This window comes from Serinus canaria, chromosome 11 (assembly GCF_022539315.1).
Source record: "Serinus canaria isolate serCan28SL12 chromosome 11, serCan2020, whole genome shotgun sequence".
Lineage (NCBI taxonomy): Eukaryota > Metazoa > Chordata > Aves > Passeriformes > Fringillidae > Serinus > Serinus canaria.
The window spans coordinates 19190618-19210501 of NC_066325.1; the positions used below are offsets into that span (position 1 = coordinate 19190618).

The window sequence follows — 19884 nt, forward strand, 5'->3', positions numbered from 1 at the left end:
CGCCTGCACCCTCCTGGTGTGTTGCAGAGTGGAGATAAAGTGGCTGAAAATAATTAGTATGGCTTAATTTAGGGAAAAAAATAACCTCAAAAGAATTTTGCAGAAAATTTAAGGCGGCACATTTTACTTTGTTTTGGCAGGAAATATTATGGAGCTGGAAATGGGACTTTTATGTTTTCCCTGTGCTATATTTCACCAGGGCAGCAAACCTGCAGGGCGGAGGAGGAGATTTTCATGCCTGGTTGTTACCAGAGCTCTCCCACACCTCCAGATTTGTCACCTGGGCACCTGGAAATGAGTCTTCTGGGAGCGAGGGGAATGCTGCAGGGATGGCACCCATCCCCTGGGCCCTGGGATGGGTGCAGGGACCCCTTCCCAAAGCTGCACCCATTTTTTGGAAGCCCAAGACACGAGGGATGCCCACATCAGGCTCTGCTCCCTCTGGAATGCCACTCCCCAGGGAGATGTTGGCATCATCCCCACATCTCTGGGGGCTGAATTATTTAATTTATACTTTCCCCTCTAAATGTGAGTAGGTTTTTTTCCCCCCTGCTCTCACCCACATCCCATTCCCTCAGTCCCCCCCACCCATCAGCTCCTCTGAGCTCCCTAAAGCCCCCAGGTTTGCTGAGTCCTGCATTATCCAGCAGCATTTGTCACTTGGGAGATTGCAGGCCCCTGTCACCGTAATTCCAGTGAGGATGCAAAGCCAGGCAGCTTCTCCTGGCTGGGGATTAACTCCCTGCTCAGCAGGGGACAGCTGAACAGGGGGGCTCCCCTGGGACCCAGCACATCTGGGGGTCCCAGCCCTGCACCCCCGGGATGTGGGGCCAGTCTGCACCCACATCCTCAGGGCTGGGACAGCTCCAGGCCCTGGGAGCTGCAGGGTGGGTCTGATGGGAGGTGCCTGGCATTGATGGAGCCCCTCAGGGGGATTTCTTGGCTTCTTGCCACCACCCTAAATTTTCCTCAAGCTGTTTGCTCTTCAAACCCCCCCAGCCCCCGCCCAAATCCAGCCGTCCTTTCTTTTCTCAGGCCCACATCCAAGTTTCTGAGCCAGAGGTGCTTTAAGCCTCTCCGTAAAGCCTGGAGGATAACGGGATCCACCATGGTTGTCACGCTGCAAGCAGGGAGTGAAGATTTAGGAATATTATTTTTCTTGCTTTTGAGTCAAATCTGGTCCTTCCTTGCACAGCAGGAATTTAAAGCCCAGCTCCCACCTTCCTCCCCAGGGTGCGTGACAGGGACCACACGCACCAGAGGGATCCTGCACCCCTGGTGCTGAATTCATGCAGGAAAACCTGGAGCCCTGGGGGCTGGGAACAGGAGCACAGGAGCCATGCAGCCCCAGGGATGCCATCCTGCCAGCAGTGATGCTTCTGAAGCCCAGGAATCGGTTGGATTGCTCCTTTTGGGAGTTAGAACATCATTCCTACAGAAGGAGATCAGTAAGAGGAGGGGGAAATAAGCACTGAGACATCCCAGCCTTGGATTTGGGATCTGGGGGCTGCTCACCCACACATTCCCACCTGGTTTCAGGAGCATCCAGCATCATTTGTGCTGGGGAGGTTTGGGTTGGATATTGGGAAAATTTCTTTGTGGAAAGGTTTGTCCAGCCCTGGCCCAGCTGCTCAAGGCAGTGGTGGAGCCCTCATCCCTGGAGGGATTTAAAAGCCACGTGGGTGTGGCACTTGGGGACAGGGTTCTGTGGTGGCCTTGGCAGTGCTGGGACTCGATGATCTGGGAGGCTTTTCAAACCTAAATCATTCCACGCTTGGGATTTGGTTTAATCCCAAACCCTTCCACGCTGCCACCGCTGCTCCCGGGAGCCCAGAATTCCACAGCAGCGTCTCTGCTCAGGACGTGCCCAAGTCAGGGAGGAACATGCCCAAACCGTGCCCAAACCGTGCCAAAGCCATGCCCAAACCGTGCCCAAGCCATGCCCAAACCGTGCCCAAACCATGCCCAAGCCATGCCCAAACCGTGCCCAGGCTTTGCTCCTGCTGTGTCCCACCCATGTCACATCCGTGCCCAAGCCCCGGAGGACCCCGGGCTGTTGGCAGCCACCCGAGGCTGAGCCACGGGCAGGTGACAAGTGGCACCCAGGGCCGGGTTCTGCTGCCAGCAGGTGGCAGGGCCCTTCTGCAGGTGGGGCACCGTGATGCCAGTCCTCCCTCTTGGGACAAAAAAACACCCTAAAATAGGATATTGTGAGCAGAAAAAAGCCGGGTTTGGAGCCTTGGCAGACCGTGCCAGCAGGCAGTGGCACCGGGGGCTCAGCAGGGCCCCCCAAAATGTCACCCCAGCCATCCCTGAGCCCTGAAATCCGGCAGAGGCAGCGCCTGGCTCTTCCCATTGACATTCCTGCGCCGCCGCCTCCTCTCGCCGCGTCTCTAATAATATCAGGGCAGATTAATTGGCACTAATACAAATGTACACAGCTCCATAAAAAGATGTCACCTCGCTCACAATGGGGGGAACGGCTGCTCCCGCATTATCTCTGCTCTGCAGGCGTGTAATTCACTCCTCGGGAAAACACGCTGTTTATTCGGCTCCCCTGGAACAATCTCTCTGCAAACACCACGGCCTCGGGAAGGGAGCAGGGAGACACCCAGCCCTGCCGCTGGCACCGCCGCCGTGCCGCTTGTCCCCGTGCAGGGCCACCCTTGGGTGCCCCCGGGCATGGGGACGGGATGTGGCATTTGGGGACGGGATGTGGCATTTGGGGACGTCCCCAGGCCGGGATGCAGCCCTTGGGTGGTGGTCGAGACCGAGAATTGTCACCCCTTGGGGGGTCTAGGTGGCTCTGGGATGGTGCCAGAAAGGGAATTAAAGGGACGTTGGCAAGGGACGTGCCAGGGGAAGGAGTGCAACCTGTTTCCTTCGCTCCCCAGGGCAGGGTGTCAGAGCCCGCCGGCTCCAGCGTGGCTTTTGGGGCATTTTTGGGGGGATGCAGGCCCCCCCCTCACCCCCCCGTGGGTGTGACAATGTCCCCTCGCCCCCTCGGGATGCTGCCACCGCTTCTTCCAGCACAAAGAGGCGGGGACAGCCCCCATCCCTCTGCTGCCTCCCGGGGAGAGGAAATTTGGGCACCTCATCGGTGTTCGCCCACCCCCAGCCCCTGAAACCCGCGCGATTAACGATGCTGTGTTTAATTAAACGCTTGTCTAATTATCTCGGCGTAAGCAAACACGCCAGGTGAGAACCACGGGAGCTGCGGTGCCGGGGGAGATCCAGGATGTGCCGGAGGAACCGGCGGGATCTGCCGCGCCCCCAGCCCCAAAATCCCCGCAGCCGAGCCGGGGGGAGGCCGGGCACCCCCGAAAGAGCCGGGCTGGCCTGGGGCTCCCCTCAGCAGCCCCCGCTGGAGGCAGAACCATCGCGCTGGCTCGGAGCAGAGGCCACTGAGGGCTCCTCGGGCCGGGCCAGCAGAGCCGGGCTGGGAGCGAGGGGAGAGCTCTGGAAGCAGAGCTGCTCCCGGGAGGGGGGGTCGGTCTCCAGGAAGGCGGCGATTCGAGGCCACTCGAGGTGAAAGGCGCCGCCAGGATGGTTTTGGGGGGTGGTCAGCCAAGGGGGGGCCAGCAGAGCCTTGTCCTCAGCAGCGTCTCCCTCCTTCCATAGGGTGGTTTTTTTTCTCCCCTGGATCTCTTCTTAATTCCTAACTTAATTTCTTTTGACATCCTCATTGCCGGTTTGACCTCTTTACTGGAATCATGTGCTGCTTAAAACTCATTATCCCACCATTGAAACAGGAAGTTAATTAAAAACCCTTCAAGAAAAGAAAAAGAAAAGGGGGGAAAAAAGCACATCCCATGTCCGGGGATAGATGGAGAAGGGATATGAGCAAGCTGTGCCGTGTCCCCACAGCCCACCAGCCCCTCCATTGATCCAAAACCTCCATCATTATTTGAGGACCACCAGCCATCTGGTAAATCCCCCAGATCCAAGGTCAGCCATGGGCAAGGTCCATTTTGGGAGAAATTATTGTTTTTCACAGGACAATATTCCCATCATAGATTCAAAATCTGTCTCCTGTTTAACCCATGTTTCACCCCAAAATTTCTTCATGCTCACAGATCGCCTGGCTGGGATGATGCCAAGGGGGGACCCCAGGACACCTACACCACAGCAGGGTGTGCTGGGGTGTCCCCCACCCTGAGCCAGGGTCACGGAAGTCACAAGTGGGAGGTTTTGGACCATTCATCTGGGAATGAGAGGGGCTCCAAGGGATCCAAAAGAGCCCCTGGGGACCCCACAGAAGGTTTGGGGGGGTCCCATAAGAGGCTTTGAGGATCTACAAAAGGTGGATTGGGACCCAGCGAGGGCACTGAGATTCCAGCAGGGGGAATTGCTGTGAGTGCAGGAGCTTCCAGAGAGTCACAAGGGATCCCAGAGGGGAATTTGGGGAGCCCAAAGAAGGACTGAAGACCCCAAAGGGGCAGCTCGGGATGCTGGGGATGGGTTGTGGAACCCAAAAGGGGAATCCGACCCTAACGGGTTGGGACCAGACCCAAAGCACGGGCTGGAGCCTCACGGGGCTCCCAGAGCGGGGCTGGGGACACCTTTGGGAGCCTTTGGGGACGGCGGGGGGAGCGCGCACGGAGCCCCCGCCGGGAGCGCGCCCCGGGGCCACGCCCCCTCTGCCGTTAGCCCCGCCCTCCAGCGGCCCCGCCCCGCCGCGCGCGCCATCCGGTGGGCGTGGCCGTCGGGGGGCGGGGGCCTATGGGCGGCCGCGGCGGCTGCGCTGGCCCCGCCCCCCGGAGCGCTCCGCGGGTTTGATCCGGCGCGGCGCCCATTGAGAAAATCCCGCGGCGGCGGCGGCGGCGGCTTCGCTCCGCCGAGCACGGCCCGGCCCCGGCCCGGCCCGGCCCCGGCCCCGGCCCGGCCCCGCGGGCGGGCGGGCGGGCATGCGAGCAGCCGGGGGCCCGCCCGCCGCCACCCACCTGCCGCCCGCCCAGCCGCCAGCCGGGGCGCCGGGCTCGCCCCTCGCCGAGCGATGTCCAGGAGGAAACAGAGCAACCCCCGGCAGATCAAACGTGAGTCGCCGCTACCGGCACCCTCTCCGCCGTTCTGTGCTGGACCCACCGCACCCCCACCCCGCCTTTTTTTTTTTTGCACCACCCCTTCGGCGGCAGCGCTCCCGCACCCCTTCCCCTGTCCCCCCGGTACTCCCGGGAAACACCCGGGACCCCCCCGGGACGGCCGCCGTGGGTGCCCGTTCCCGCTACCGGCCGCTCGCCTGCCTCGGTGTCTGTCCCCGCCGTTCCCCCCTCCCGCGCCGCCTCCCCCCCGCCAGAGCGGTGGCTCCGGTACCGGCTCCCGATGGGGGCCCCGATAAGGCTTTAAAATATTCCGTTCTGCAAGTCCCGTCCAGATAACATCGCTCTGTCGGGACGGCCTGAAATTGTGATCTTATCTCCCCCGCCTGCCTCCCATCCAGCGCCGGCGGCCAGGGCCGGGGGCTCCCCAAACCCCCCGGGGCTCCCGATCTCCGCCGGGCCACCCCAGCCCTGCCAAGGGCTCCCCATCCACCCTGGGGTACCCCAGCCCTGCCGGGGGATCCTCACCGCGGGGACAGCGCCCTGACCCTGCCAGGGCTCCCCTTCCCGCACGGGGACCCCCATTTGCCTGGGCGCTGCTGGACCCGCCGTGCCACCGTCCCCATCGTCCCCATGTGCCATCCTCGCCACCGGCCACGCTGTCCTTGACCCTCCACCCTGCCCAGTGCCCCCCAGGTTCCTGCCCCGCATCCCAGCCCAGGTGGGACGTGGCCATGAGGAAGCGCCGCGGGAATCCCTCGGGGCTTTGGGCACATCCCTGTCCCTCCCTGGGCACATCCCTGTCCCTCCCTGGGCACATCCCTGTCCCTCCCTGGACACTGGTGGTTCCCGAGGGTTTCCATCGGCCGAGTTCTTGTTTTGCTCCAGCGAGGATGTACCAGGAAGGCGGAGAAATCCTGCAAAGTGCTGAAGTTTTTTGGTGCCTGGCTCAGCTTGGCTTTTCTCCTTCCCCTCCGATGTGTGTGTGTGTGTTTTTTTTCTTTCCCCCTCGAGTCGATGGAAGCTGGTGATAAGAGGGAGATGGGAGGATAGGGAAGGCTGGCCACCATGTGATAATCTACCTTTATCTTTCTCCTGAAATAATTGCAAGGCTGAGTTGCACCTACCTGTTTCCCTGCCTGGGGTGATTGCTGTGGTGATAACGCTCAGCTAGACTTTTACCCGGGGAGAGTTAAAAATAGTCCCAGCTGCCTCCTTTTTTTTTTTTTTTTTTTTTCTTTTTTCCGGGATACTTTTCTCCTTTGGCTTTCTCCAACTTCCGCGGCTTTTTTTTTTCGGCAGAAAGCCCTGCCTGGGTGAGTCCATCTCGCTCAGCCGGGAGCGTGCGGAGCGGAGCGCTGGAATGGCCCCGCTCCCCGCGGGATGCCCGCTCCCAGCGCGGACTTTGCGGGGCAAACTGGGGCAGGACGAGGCCGTGGCAGCTCGGCCGGGCGGCGGCGGCTCCTCGTATCTCCTTCCTCTGCTGCTTTTCTGCAGAGATGTGAAGAAATGATAAAGTGGGAGGCTGATCTCAGGCCGCCGGCGATGGCCAAAAGTGATTAAAAGCTGAGAGCTTGGAAGCCTTCCTGTATGTGTCAACATGAAAACAGTCATTAGAGGCGGCGAGCGCGGCGAGAGCGCCCTGCCGCTGCTCCATCAGGGAAGGTATGCATGAATCAGGGCTCCGGTAACCAGACTCCTCTCATGTACAGACCGGACCTGTTTCCACAAAGTCTATCCTCCTTATCATCTCGGCTGGAGCATTAAAAACCTCCTCCAGATTGGTATCTGCTGATTTTATTTTCCTGGGTGACGCGATGTTCTCGCTCTGGCTTCGCCTTCTCTTGTGGGGTTGGGGTTTTGTTGTTTTTTTTTGAAGCCCGATGCGAGGCGCAGATTAAGGCTCGCGGGGAGATCGCCGGGAGAGCGGGCGATCGCCAGCAGCGATAAGACAAAGATCAGACACCGGACTATATTTAACCAGCTGCTTTAACCTTCCTCTTCTCGGTGCCTTTCCGGGCTGGAGCCGTGCGGGGATGGAGGGGCCGGGGGCGCCGCTCCCTCCGAGCCCCCCGGCAGCGGCGGTGGCACGCCGTGGGGAGGCTTTGAAAGCCGATTGCATCGCGATGGTGGCTTTCGATAGCAGAGAAAACACCCCGAGCATCTCTCCCTTTCGTTTTGGGGGGTTCCTGCCCGCAGAGGACAGTTTCTTTCCCTCCCTGCCTGTACCACCAGCCTCCCTGCAGCTGCTTCTGCCTTATGGGGTGGTTTATTTTTTTTTTTCTTCTTTCTCTTTCTTTTTTTTTTTGTGTGTGTCTGTCTTTTGTTCTGCTGGTAGATAGATGTGAGGGGCTGATAGGGAGCAGGAGCTGATCTCCAAGCCAGATAGCCTGTTATATTTATTAACTTCAAACATGGGAGCGCGGGCGCCCAGCTGATGAGCGAGGCTCTGGCAGCTGCCGGTGCTTTCACAGCGCCGGGTCCTGCGATGGGGGAGCTGATAAGCGGGAGATTGATCTCATCGCGCTGATGTGCCTCCCCCTCCCTTGTTCTTTTAATACAGATTTTTTTTTTCTCTTTTTTTTTTTTTTTTTTTTTGTTCCTAAGCGAGCTGGAAGCGAATGTTTTGTCATAGTTGCAGGGGCCTGTTTGTGGTTATTATTTTTTTTTTATGGTGTTGTTTTTGGGGCTTTTTTTTCTTTTTCCCTTTTTTATTCTGCGCTCAGCTACAGTAGATCTGAGCTCCTGATAAGCGCCAAGCCCCGATCTCCATCCTGATAGAGATTGCCAGGGCTGATAAGGAGCACTTATCTCTCCCCACCAGACCGGAGCAGGATTCGCTACAACAACAAACACAGCAAAGAGGGGCAAAAGGGCTCCAACAATTTGTTCCACTGCAAATGTGATTAACGCAGGCACTTTAATTATCTGATGGGGGGCAGCTGCATGTGTGTTTTCATTTCTCAAGGTGGTGGGGTGGTTTCCCCCCCTCCACGTGCTCTGTGAAGCGAGCTGGGTTGAGAAGCCGAGCTCTCCCAGCTCCTGTTATCGGCTGCAGATGTTGCATTAGTTTGATGAGAGCTTTGACTTTTTTTGATGATTATCTCCCATTCTGCACCGCCGAGCGAACGCACGGGCTGGGGGGAGGTGAAAACACCGTCATATTTTTGCATGTGGATTTTCTTTAATTGCTATTAGATGGTGTCAGATAACGAGTGCGATCTGCGCTGTTAAAGCCGCCGTCTCTTGATGGGCTGTGCTGGGCCGGGTGGTTTTATTTTTTCCTTTCCTCCTGCACGCTCGGCTGCTCCCCGGTCCCGCGTGGGTTCGGCGGCGATGCCGGGAAGGGGCTGGTGGAGCCGGGCAGGGGGTGGCCGTGGGAGAGCCCTCCTTCCCAGGAGCTTGGAAAATTGCGTTTCTTTTCAAGATGACAGTGGCCAACCCAGCGTCTATTTTTAGCGGCGGCGTGGTGAGCCGGTGGCGTGGGATGCTCCCGGCACGCCTCCTGCCTGCTCCTTCCCGCTGCCTTCCCTCCCTGAGTCCTTCCCTTTCAGGTGACTCCGTTTCAACCTCCTCTGCTTGTTGCCTTTTTTTTTTCTTCTTTTTTTTTTTTTCGCCTGTTTTTCCCTCCCCGCTCTGATGCAGCTGCACTTTTCCATCCCCGCCACCTCCGTGCCTCAGTTTCCCCATCCGCGCCTCCGGGGTGGGGGTGTTTGGGGAGGTGCTAGCCCGGGGTGCTCCGTGGGGTGGGGAGGGTTTGCTCCCGGGATGAGCCGGGTGCCAGCAGGGCCTCCCAGCTCCGCTCCCAAAACCGGAATTTTCTGCTCATCCCGGGGCTCCCTCAGCCTCCCGGCCCCCCTGTACCCCACTGGTGGCATCCCCGTGGTGGCATCTCCGTGTCCACATGTCTGTGACACCCACGGGCGCTGCCTGCCTGCCAACCCCTCCCCTCTTGTGCAAACAGCCCGAGGCCGGTGCCAGCCCTGGCGCGGTGGCACCGAGCAGCTGGCAGGGCGAGGGTGGCAGAGCCCTGTGGCACCGCTGCCCCCGCAGTGGCTCTGCCCAGCCTGGCTGTCACCGGCCTCCTGGCATGGGCTGTGGGTGACACTGGGGGCTCCCAGGGCTGGGGAGCATCGTGGTTCCCATGGGTGGGATGGGGGAGTGACCAGTGGGACACTGGTGGGATAGCAGTGGGACACTGGTGGGATAGCAGTGGGATACTGGTGGGATAGCAGTGGGACACTGGTGGGATGCACCCAGCTGAACCCACCCTGTGGAGTTCTCCCAGCCATCCCCAGGTGTTTCCCACAAGGCACATTCCTGCCCAGTGGAGGGGCTGCCTCAGGGGATGCTGGAAGAAGTTTCCCTCCTCTTCCGCAGCCAGTGCTGCAGGTGTGAGCATCCCTGCAGGCCCCAGCTCCAGGAGAAGGGTTGGCACCATGCTTGGCAGCTGGTGGCCAAGGGGACAGCTGGAAATCCATTCACCATGGATAATGGAGAACTGGCACTGCTGGCCAGTGCCACCACCCCCTGCCCTGCCAGCCGTGGGATGCTGCATCCCTTGATGCCAGGGAAACCTGTGAGCCCTTTTGGGGCTGTGCTGGGGGTGCATCCCAGGCTGGCTCTTCCTGGCCACCCCCAGGAGAGGGGGATGCTGGGGGAGCCAGGGCTGGAGCTGGGCTGGCCATGGCCAAACCAGTTCTGTTGGCGAGGGAGGTGAGGGAGGCTCTGCCAGCAGCTCCTTCCAGGGCCGTGGGCGCTGGGGCTGGGTTGGTTTTGTGTCTGCTGCTGCTCTTCCGCCTCCTGAGCCCCCGGGGGACACCCCCACACCATCCCCAGCACAGGAACAGAGCCACGGCGATGGACTGTCCCTGGCACCCCGGGGAAGCCACCTCCAGCCGGGATTTACACCTCGGGATCCGAGTGGCGAGGTTGGGCAAGGTCTTATTTTCCATGGTGAATCACGAGGCCACCTAGCAAGCTGCAGCTTCCCCTTTGGCCAAGTTGTGATGCGGCCAGCTCGGCAATCAGGGCTTGGGAGGAAAGCAATCCTTTCCCCACGGGTGTTGCAGGAGTTGTGCAAGGAGGCAGCGCCACGGCGCAGGTGAGCCGAGGTTCCTGGAGAGGGGCAGCCCCTGCGGTGCCAGCGGGGCCACCTGGCATCACCCCAAGGGCATCACCGTGTCCATCCTGGTGCGGGAATCTCCGTGCTGTGGGACATTCCCGGCCCTGAGGGGACACCCACATCCCTGGGAAAGGAAAGGACAATGCTGCCCACAGTGGGAGCAGCAGGGCTGGGGATGGAGCTGCTGGGCCCAGTGTGGTGCCGGTGGGTTTGGGGTCAAACGCAGCCGTGCTGGCCAAAGGAAGAGGATGTTTTGAGGATGTTTTCCATCCGTCCTGCTGCAAAAAACCCATGGTCCGCCTTGGAAAACACTGGATGGGGCATTGCTGTGGAGGGAAAACCAGCCCAGAGCTTCCACAGGGGCACAGCAAGGGCTGAGAGCCGACACTGCCCGGGGACAGGGATGTGAGCAACCGGCAGGAGCGAGGAGCCCGGAGCGTCTCGGAATTCAGCACTGGAGAAGATGAACTGGAAAAGGCCTCTGTGCCAGCCCTGCACCGCACTCCACCTCTGCTCCATGCTGAGGACATGGATTTTTCTTCCCATGGGACCAAGAAATCAGCTCCCCCACTTTGGAGAAGAGCAGGAACGGGAGCAGGAGGCCAACATCTCCCTTTTTTTTCTGCGCCACATCCCATGACTGCTTTTGCTGCCTGACTCAGGGCTTTTGGCCGCTCCAGCTTGGCCGGGCTGTGTCCTGCTGCTCCTTTTATCAGGAAAGTTCAAGTGTTTCGGGGTAATACAGTTCCCTCTTCCGATGGCTGCCCGGTAAAGGCTCCACATTGTTCCTGCAGCAACATGTTTTTTTGGAAGGGCTGAAATGCCGAAAGGAATGCAACTGCTGACCTTGGGCTGCAGTGGGGTTAAGGAGTGTGTGCCTATGAGTCACTCCAGATAAGAGCCTTCCACGGCTTTTTTCCTCCAAAATAATTCTTTATCTCCTCTTTCTCACATCAACATATTTTCTTGACATCTCCCCTTCGATAGCGCGTGGAGGAAATGTGCTCCTCGGGTTTGTTCATCTGATGAAATGTGGATCCATTGTTTTCCCTTGGCCTTGGCCGGCCCAGAGCCTGACCCCGGGGTTTGGGGATGCACCTCCCAGTCAGTGCCTTGGGGATGCTCAGTGGGGCCGGGGTCCCAGAGCTTTGGGAACCTCAGGGAGGTCATGGCCAGGAGATTTGGGGTCAGTGTGTGTGGTTTTGGGAGGTTTGATGGGGTCGGGACCTGCAGCTTTGGCAGTATTTAGGATTGGTTCTTGCATTTTTAGAGATGTTTGGTGGGGTCGGTACCTGGAGGCTTTTGGGATGTTCAATGGGGTCGGTGCCTGGAGCTTTGGCAGTATTTAGGATTTTTGGGGATGCTTGGTGAGGTCGGTGCCTGGAAACTTTTGGGATGTTCAGTGAGGTCGGTGCCTGGAGCTTTGGCAGTATTTAGGAATGGTGTTTCCCTGCAGTTTTGGGAATGCAAACCCAGGGTTTGGGGATGTTTGATGGGGTCGGTACTCCTTGCTTTAGGGATGGGCTTTGGAGTCTGTGCCCAGGATTTTGGGAATGTTTGGCACCCTGGACTTTGGGGATTCCCCACAGATTCAGTGCCTGGGGCTTTAAGGATGCGCCTTGGGGTCAGTGCCCAGGAATTTATGGATGCTTGAAGGAGTTTGGGGATGCACCTGAAGGCTGTGCCTGAGCCTTTGGGGGTGCTCAGCAGGGTCAGTCCCTGTAGCCTGGGAATGTTCCTTGGAATGGTACCCAGGGTTTCGGGATGCTCGGTGAGATTGGTGCCTGCGGTTTTGGGGATACTTCTCCGGGCCAGAGCCTGGGGTTTGGGGCTGTGCTTCAGGGTTGATACCCAGAGCTTTTGTGATGCTCGGTGAGGTCAGTCCCCAGAGCTTTGGAGATGCACCCGGGGCGCCCAGAGCTTTGGGAATGTGAGACTGGGAGCAGCAGGCAGAGCATCCCCAGCTCAGGAGGGCACGGCGGGGAGGAAAAGCCGCTCTTCCCTCCCCTCCCTGCTCCGCCGGGAAGTTTGGCCGCTCTCTCTCTTCTCCGTCTCCCAGCCGAGGCCTCTCATGCTACTCGCAGCTCCTATGATAATGCGGAAAGTTGAACTGGCCCCATTACTGCGCTGCGATGGTTGCCGCGATAAGGGCGCGATAATGGCAGCGATAGCGGCAGCTCGGTAGCCAATGGCTCCGCCGCTCCTCCCATTAACATTCCCCACCACGGCCGGGCTCGGAGCTGCCTATCTGCTCTCCATTTCCACTCCTCCGCTAGATAAGAATGGAAATACTGACTTCATAGCTCACTGATTAAAGTGTCTGGATTTCTTGATAATACACAGATAAATTATGTTTTTCAAAAAGAAGGTAGGGAAGGGAGTGCGAGGGGAGGGAAAAACCTCCAGTCCATTTTTATTATTTTTTTTTTTCCCTTCCTTCCCTCTCTCTGGCCGTGCCCTGGGAGTTGGGTTTTTGCTGCTCCAAAATGCCCTTCCCAGCTGGAAGGCAGAGCCCTGTGAGGTGCCCTCAGGAATGGGGGGATAAGGATTTTTGGGAGCCGCGTGGGGTGGGGTGTAGGGCAGCCCTGTGCTGGGATGGAGATGCTGTTCCTGCAGCCAGGGGCCTGCTCCCATCACGGGCAGCTTGGGCTTTGCCAGCTGTGCCACGTGGCTGTGATCCTGGCGCTGGCTGGGCCATCTCAGGTGGGACCTGTCCCCAAGCTGGCAGCACCAGAGATGCTCGGGAAGCATCTCCATTTCTGTATCCTCCTCCAGCCTGAGCCTTCCTGTTTCTGCTGCAGGATACTGCCCTGGATGCTTTGGAGCAGCCTCATCCCTCTGCCCCATCCGTACTCAACTCCTTGGCTTTCCTCACTCATCCCCACTGGAGCAAACAGAGCTTCCAGACTTCTTAGTTCGGAGAAGGTATCGACCACGAGCCTCTGAGTTTGTTTCATCTAAATATAAAACTAAAGAGCAAACAGTATAAAGTTCATTTTTTAATGTGCTGCCCCATTCCAGTTGGGCTGCTCTCTTTATTTTTTTTAGGGGAACTGTGATAAAAAGCAGAGATAAAGCCAGGACTGTTTTGTGTAGGAGTCGGTATCTGCGTTATCTATCTCCCTTTTTCACTCTCCGGGCAGCTCTGTTGTTTTTCGCTCTTATCTCGCTCCACCAAAATGCCAAGAACAGGAAAAAAAAAAAATTAGAAAAAAGAAAGAGAAAGAGAGAGGCAGCACAGGCACGTTTGCACGGAGAGAACTCGGTGTCCACAGAGCTGGGCAGGAGAAGGGCCTGGAGCTGGAGGAAGAGGAGGGTTGGGGTGCTGGGAAGGCGGGGAAGGATTTTGGGAGCAGTGCTGTCCCAGGGATCTCCATGTGCCACGTTCGGTGCCAGCTGTTCTCAGCTGGGCCACCCAACCTGGCTGTGCCCTCTGAGGGTCCTTCCCTGCCCCTGGAGCCCCCACAGTTCCTGCTGGTTGTCCTGGAGTGCTCCAGGATGGCTCTGGGAGCTGGGATCGGGCATCCTGTGCGACTGGGAGCAGCAGGGACATCCCAGCCAGAGCATCTTTGCTGAGGTCCCCTTGTCCCCATCCTTGTCCCCATCCTTGTCCCCATCCCTCGGGCCTTGTTGTCACCCAGGGCTGTCACAGACTGAAAGGCTTGGGGCTTGGACACTGAAAACCATCCCTGTTCCCTTTCCATCGCTTTTGGGAGTGGGATGGACCTGGCAGGACCTGGAGCCACTTCTCACAGGAAGGGGGATGGCTCCAGCTCAGCATCTCAGGGTAATTTGTCGCTGGATTATCCCAGAGCTTGACCTCTGTCCTCGCTGTCACCTGGTATTGATGTGCTCCAGGGCTGCCTGAGCATCCCCACCCCCAGCCATTCCCGCCTGGAATGTCTTTATTCCAGGTGGGAGAAGTATCCAAATGGAGGGCTTTTCCCCCAGTTCCACCCTCTGGCAGGGAGCAGGGCTGGTGTGCTTGGAGCCTGATCTTCCTGGATGGAATTTCTTTCCCATCTCCTTGCATGCCCAGCTGCTCCCGAAGCGCCCACATCCTGGATCACCATGGGGACAAACACCTCCCACTGCTCTTGGATGGGCTTTGGATAGAGACATCTCCAGGAAGGACTGGTCCTTCTCTCCCAGTGGTGCCAGCTGCCTCAGTTTCCCTGCCGTGCTCCGAGCAGCCTCTCGTGGCTCCGTGCGCTCTCCAGGCCACGTTCAGCGCATCCCTTCTCTGGAGCATCTGGAGCATCCCCATCCATCTGCTGCGCCCGGCACGGCTCCATTCCGCTCTCTCCTCTCTCCAAATCTATCAGGGCCTTATCGACCCCATCTGAAACCTAAAGTCACTCCATTGTCATTGTCCCCGGATCTCTTCCCCGGCTCCTTCCCCTCCCTCGCGCGCGGTGGATGCGCCGGCCGTTCCCGTTGGGAATGGCGGCCCCCGGAGCGCCCCAATCTCCCAGAATCTCTCGGTGCTTTATCGGCCCATCGGAGCCGGGGCTGGCGGGGCCGGCGCTGGCGCCGCTCGCTGCTGATAAAGTTACAGAGTTCAGGCAGTGATGAATGTTCAGTAACTGCACCCGCCGCGATCCCGCCTGGGCTTGGCAGCGCGAGCAGCTCCGGCTGAAACCAATCCCTCCCCTATCAGCAGCGCTGCTTTTTCTCAGGCTCAGCCTCTCCCCGCTCCTGCTCTTCCCTGGGGGGCTCCCCTGGGGCAGCGCAGCACCGAGGGATGCTCTGCGGGCTCCGTCCCAGGGGGGGTTCTGGATTTCATCCTGGAATGGTTTGGGGTGGGAAGGAACTTGAAGCTCATCCGGTTCCAGGGCAGGGACCTTCCACCAGGCCAGGCTGTGGTGGTTGGGACAGAGCAGCTCCCCAGCAGTGACTGGAGCATCCCATCCCATCCCAAGGAATCCCAGCCTTCCCAACACCTCCATTCCTGCCATGGCCTTCGTTCCCCTCCTGGAAAAATTAGGCCTAAGTACATTATAAATGTAATCATTATTATAAATGTAATCATTATTATAAATGTAATCATTATTATAAATGTAATCATTATTATAAATGTAATCATTATTATAAATGTAATCATTTTTATAAATTTATCAATTATTGTAAATACCATCCCACGAGCAATGGCAGCATCACCCACCCCCTCCATGCCCCCACCATCTCCATTCCTCCACCACCCTTTATTCCCCTTCCTGGTATAAATCAGGCCTAATAGATTATCAATGTAATAATATTAATCATTATAAAGCCCCTCATGAGCTGTTGGAGCATCTTCCCATCAAGAATTACAGCATCACCCAGCTCCTCTGTCCCCTCTTCCCCTCTGGGATAAATTAGGCCTAAATACGAAAATGTAATAAGTCTATAAAGTTAATTTGTAAATGACTATAAATATCCCCCATCAGCAATCCCAGCATCCCTACCTCCTCCTGGATAAACCACTAATAACTCAATACCAAATCATGATCAATACATTATAAATCCGCCCACTACCCCTTCCAATTCTCCAGCCATACTTTTTTCCCCTTGTCCTTTTCCCCCAGGGCACCACGGGCAGGGTCAGGGTGAGTTTTATCTGGAGGTGATGGAGAAGGGCCCCAAATTGGAGATAAAGTCCCCTGGGGCCAGCCCCAGCCGCTATCGGCTCCGTGCACGGGGCTGATCTTCCATGGGGAGATACCCACGGGAAGAGCCTGGCCTGGGATGCTGCAGCCAGGCTGATAGGGGGTGAGAGGGCTGATTTCTGCTCCAAAAACCCCTTTTCCTCCCAGACAGACCCCAGACTATGGGAATTCAGTGCAGCATCGCCGGGGGGAGATCTCCCGGTGGGTCAGGAACCACCGGCAGCTCCTTTGTCCCGGCTCCCGTTCCCGATCCGCAGGGAACCATCCGGGGAGCAGCCGAGGTCGTTGGTAAAACAAACATCGGCAGGGCCCAGGGAGGAATTGGGTGAGAAGAGCGGGCGGGTGGCCCATCAGATACCGGGATTTGCAGCCCGGGTTGTTCTCCGGGTGTTTCTGGCAGCGGGGCGGGCACGGCGCAGCCCCACCACCAGACCCTGGGGAATCCCGGGATGCTCCAGGTCCCACCAAACCACCAGGGCTGCCTTTGCTGAAGGAGCAGCTGGGACTGGCTCCAGGAGCATCTTTTCCTGGGGAATTCTGCCCTGTTCCTGCAGCACTTTGCTGTTGGCTCCATAATTTAAGGGGAAAAGAGGTGATTTAGGGCAGAGAGGAAGCGATGCCTGAGTGGAATTCTCACATTTCCAGCATGAGGTGATGGATGAGTATCCTGGTGATGCTTTGTGTATCCCAAAACCCAGTTTGGATCCTTGCCCACCTGCTTTTCGGTTGGTTTTCATTATTATTGTTGCTGTTGTTGTTATTATTATAGTGGTTTTTTTAATTGGAAGAAGATGGTGCCAGCGCAGGGATGAGGAGGAGCTGGAAGGATGGAGAAGGGATCCTCCATTAGGTTGCCTGCCTATGGAGCTGGAATGTCCCTCAGGATGCCCTGGCACAGCTGAGATGTCCCTACTGTCCCCCCCAGTGACACCCAGAGCCAAGGCTGAGCTTTGAGGTGCCTGGAGAGAAGGTTTGGGATGTGAGTTCACCCGGGTGCAGGCTCTGTCCCTCATTCCCTGACTCCTGGAGCTTTCCTTGGACTCATCCCCTGCCCGATGGGACTTGGAGGAATTTTTATTTTTAGCAATTAGGATTGTGGATTCCCAGAACGGTTTGGGTTGGAAGGACCTTAAAGCTCATCTCCTTCCTCCCCCTCCACGGGCGGGGACACATTCCATCTAGCCCAGGTTGCTCCGAGCCCCATCCAACCTGGCCTTGAACGCTTCCAGAGATGGGAATTGGAAAGGAGTCGGATGGGAAATTTTATTTAAATTCGTATTTAAAAATAAACACTTGGACCTGGCGGCAGCGCCGAGCGCCAGCCGGCGAAGGCAGGTTGCCACCAGCCTGCACGTGTTCCCAATCCAGGACCTGCTTTCCACCATGGGGACTCCTCCTCCTCTTCCTCCTCCTCCTCCTCCTCCTCCTCCCTGCTCCAGAGCCGGTGGGAAAGTCTGTGGCTGTTGCTATTTTCTATCTGTTATCAAGGCCTCTTATCACTTTGCTCTTGTCTCCGTGCCGGCTCTCCGAGCGCTCAGGGTCTCGTTCTTGGCAGCCTGGAAAAGTCCCCCCCCCTCCTCCTTGATTCCCTATATTCTTTTGCCTTTTATTTAATTTACCAGCTAAGCACAAAGGATCAAGGAAAGCTTTATTGTTCCTGCGCTGGGAGAGCCTTAATTGGAGTGCAGTGATCAAATCATTACCTGGATAACGCCGGGTTTCCCTGGGAATGCCGACCCTCGGCTCAGCCCTGCTGACACGGGCACAGCGCCCCAGCTCCCTGCAAGTTCGTACAGTCACTGTCTTTTTTTTTTTTAGTATTATTTTTTGAGGGAAAAAAGAAGAAAAAAAAGGGGGGGTGGGAAAAATCCTTGCTCGTTATCAATAAGAAAAAGGAGGGAGGGAGAAGAGTTAATCGTCGAAGCGGAGTATCTTGGAAGGGAGCGTTTTTTGGCTCTTCCCCTCTCTGTAAAACCAGCCTCAGTAATTCAGTTTTAAAGCATGAAAAAAGGGAGTTGATGAAATTCCACTATCAGCACTGAACCAATATGCAAAATATCTCGCCGAGAATCAAATAGCTATTATGTTTTCATTTCCATTTCAGCGTATTTGCTTAATGAAGAATAGACAGATCAGGCCAGCCGAGGGAGGCTGTGTGCGGTGATAACTGTGCAGGGCTCCCAGCAATCCCGGGCAAGTGACGCTCCCTCTGCTCCTGCTCCTGCTCCCTCTCCCTCACTCGCTGTTTTTTTTCCCTTTTTTCCCCTTTTTTTGATTTTTTTTCCCCCAGTGGTTGGTTTAACCCACGCAGCTGGGAGCGCTGGCAGCGCGTCCCTGGGGGTTGGTGGGCACTGGGGTGCTGCAGTGGGTTGGGATGCAGCCAAGGACACCATTCTGGGTGCTGTTGGCCACCCAGCCTCCCCGTGGGCACTGGTGACACCGTGGTCCCCAAACCCCTGCTTTTACAGGGACAGATTTACCTTGTTTTTATTATATTTTGATTTATATTTATCTGTTTTATTCATCCCCATCTCCCTTGGGAGTGCTTTGCGGTGGGATGTGGGATGCATGCAGGGACTGTGTGAGATGATTCCAGGATGCCCTTGGCCACCCATTGTCCCCATACCAGGTCTGACACGTTGGATTTATATGGAGCAGCCTCATCTTCCTGGTGGCTGGGCCTTGGTGTTTTGGGGTGGGATGTGGGTGGTCCCAGGATGCATCCAGGGATCACAGTGACAAGATTCTGGGATTGTTGGTTCCCCATCATCCCTGTAGGCACTGGGTGACACCACGGTGCCCAAACCCCACCTGGATTTAGGTGGGGCACTCCCATCTCCTTCCTGATTGGGGATGGAGATTTCAGGTGGGATGTGGGTCATCCCAGGGTGGATCCAGGGACCCCAGTGACGTGGTACTGGGATGCTGGTGGCTGCCCATCATCCCCGTAGGAGCTTGGTGACTCCACAGCACTCAAAGTTGGATTGATATGGAGCATCCAGTTGGATTGATATGGGACATCCCCATTTCCCTCCTGGCTGGGGATGGGTCCTTTGGGGTGGGATATGGGATGCATCCATGGGATGCTGTTGGCTGCCCATCTTCCCCGTAGGCCACGATGCTGTGGTACCCAAAGCCATCCCCATCCTCCTCCTGCTTCCCGCTCTTCCTGGGCAGGATGTGGGTGGTCTCAGCACCCTTGGGTGGGTGCCAGGTGCCCTCCTGGTCCCACCCATCCCTTCCCAGCCCCATCCACCCCTCCCTGGGCAGGCTGGAGGTGCCCAACCCCGGCGCAGGCGAGCGTTGGGTTAACTTTATCAGAAGCCCAAGAGCCGTGAAGGCGTGAAGGAAGAAATTAGCCTAACAATGTTTCATTTACAGCGGGAGAAACGATTTGTTAGCTGGCGATTGTTTCTGAATATTATCAGAGCCTTTTTAATTGTGCTGGAACTGAAATTAGCAGAATTAGAATAAATTGCCTTCCCTTCTCCGGCAGCCTCTTTATTCACGCTCATTGTTGTGTGCTTTGTATAGATTATGGGCTCTTTGTTCTGCTGCTGTAAATATACATGCCTGGAGTCACGGCGAGCAGCTGAGGTCTGCAGACGGGGCTGGCCCCGCTCTGGTCCCCCCGTGGTCCCCCCGTGGTCCCCCCGTGGTCCCCCCGTGGTCCCCGGTCCTGCGGCGTCGTGCGGCGCCAGCCATGTGTGCCACCGGGGTGGGCCCTGCCTGCCTGGCTGGGAACGTGGCTGCGTTGCCATGGAAACGGATGGCAGGGCTGAGGGGTGTCCCCCGTGCGCACCCTGTTTGTCCCCATGTCCCCCCTGCAGTGCCATGCCCGTGGGTCTGTGTTTCCCGTTGGATAAGGGGTGGTGGGGATCATTTCTGGGGTCTCTTTTGGGGACAGGTGATGTCACATCTGCGTGCACAGGGCCCCTCTTGCTGCCAGGCTGATTCCCCACAGCGCCCCAGGGAGGGGACACCTGGAGCGAGACGTGGCCACCTCTGCAAGGGGACAGTGTACCCCATGGAGATGCTGCACTGCAGGGCTTTCTTCCCTTCCCTTCCCTTC

General features: G+C 57.4%; 1 protein-coding gene across 1 annotated transcript in view; it reads left to right on the forward strand.

Moving 5' to 3' along the window:
* The first annotated feature begins 4895 nt into the window (after positions 1-4895).
* Positions 4896-19884, forward strand: part of ZFPM1 (zinc finger protein, FOG family member 1) — a 34070-nt gene continuing 19081 nt past the window's right edge. Inside the window, exon 1 of the mRNA XM_030227794.2 lies at positions 4896-5036. Coding sequence (XP_030083654.2) covers positions 4997-5036 — 40 coding nt within the window. The 5' untranslated portion in view covers positions 4896-4996. The remainder of the gene's footprint in view (positions 5037-19884) is intronic.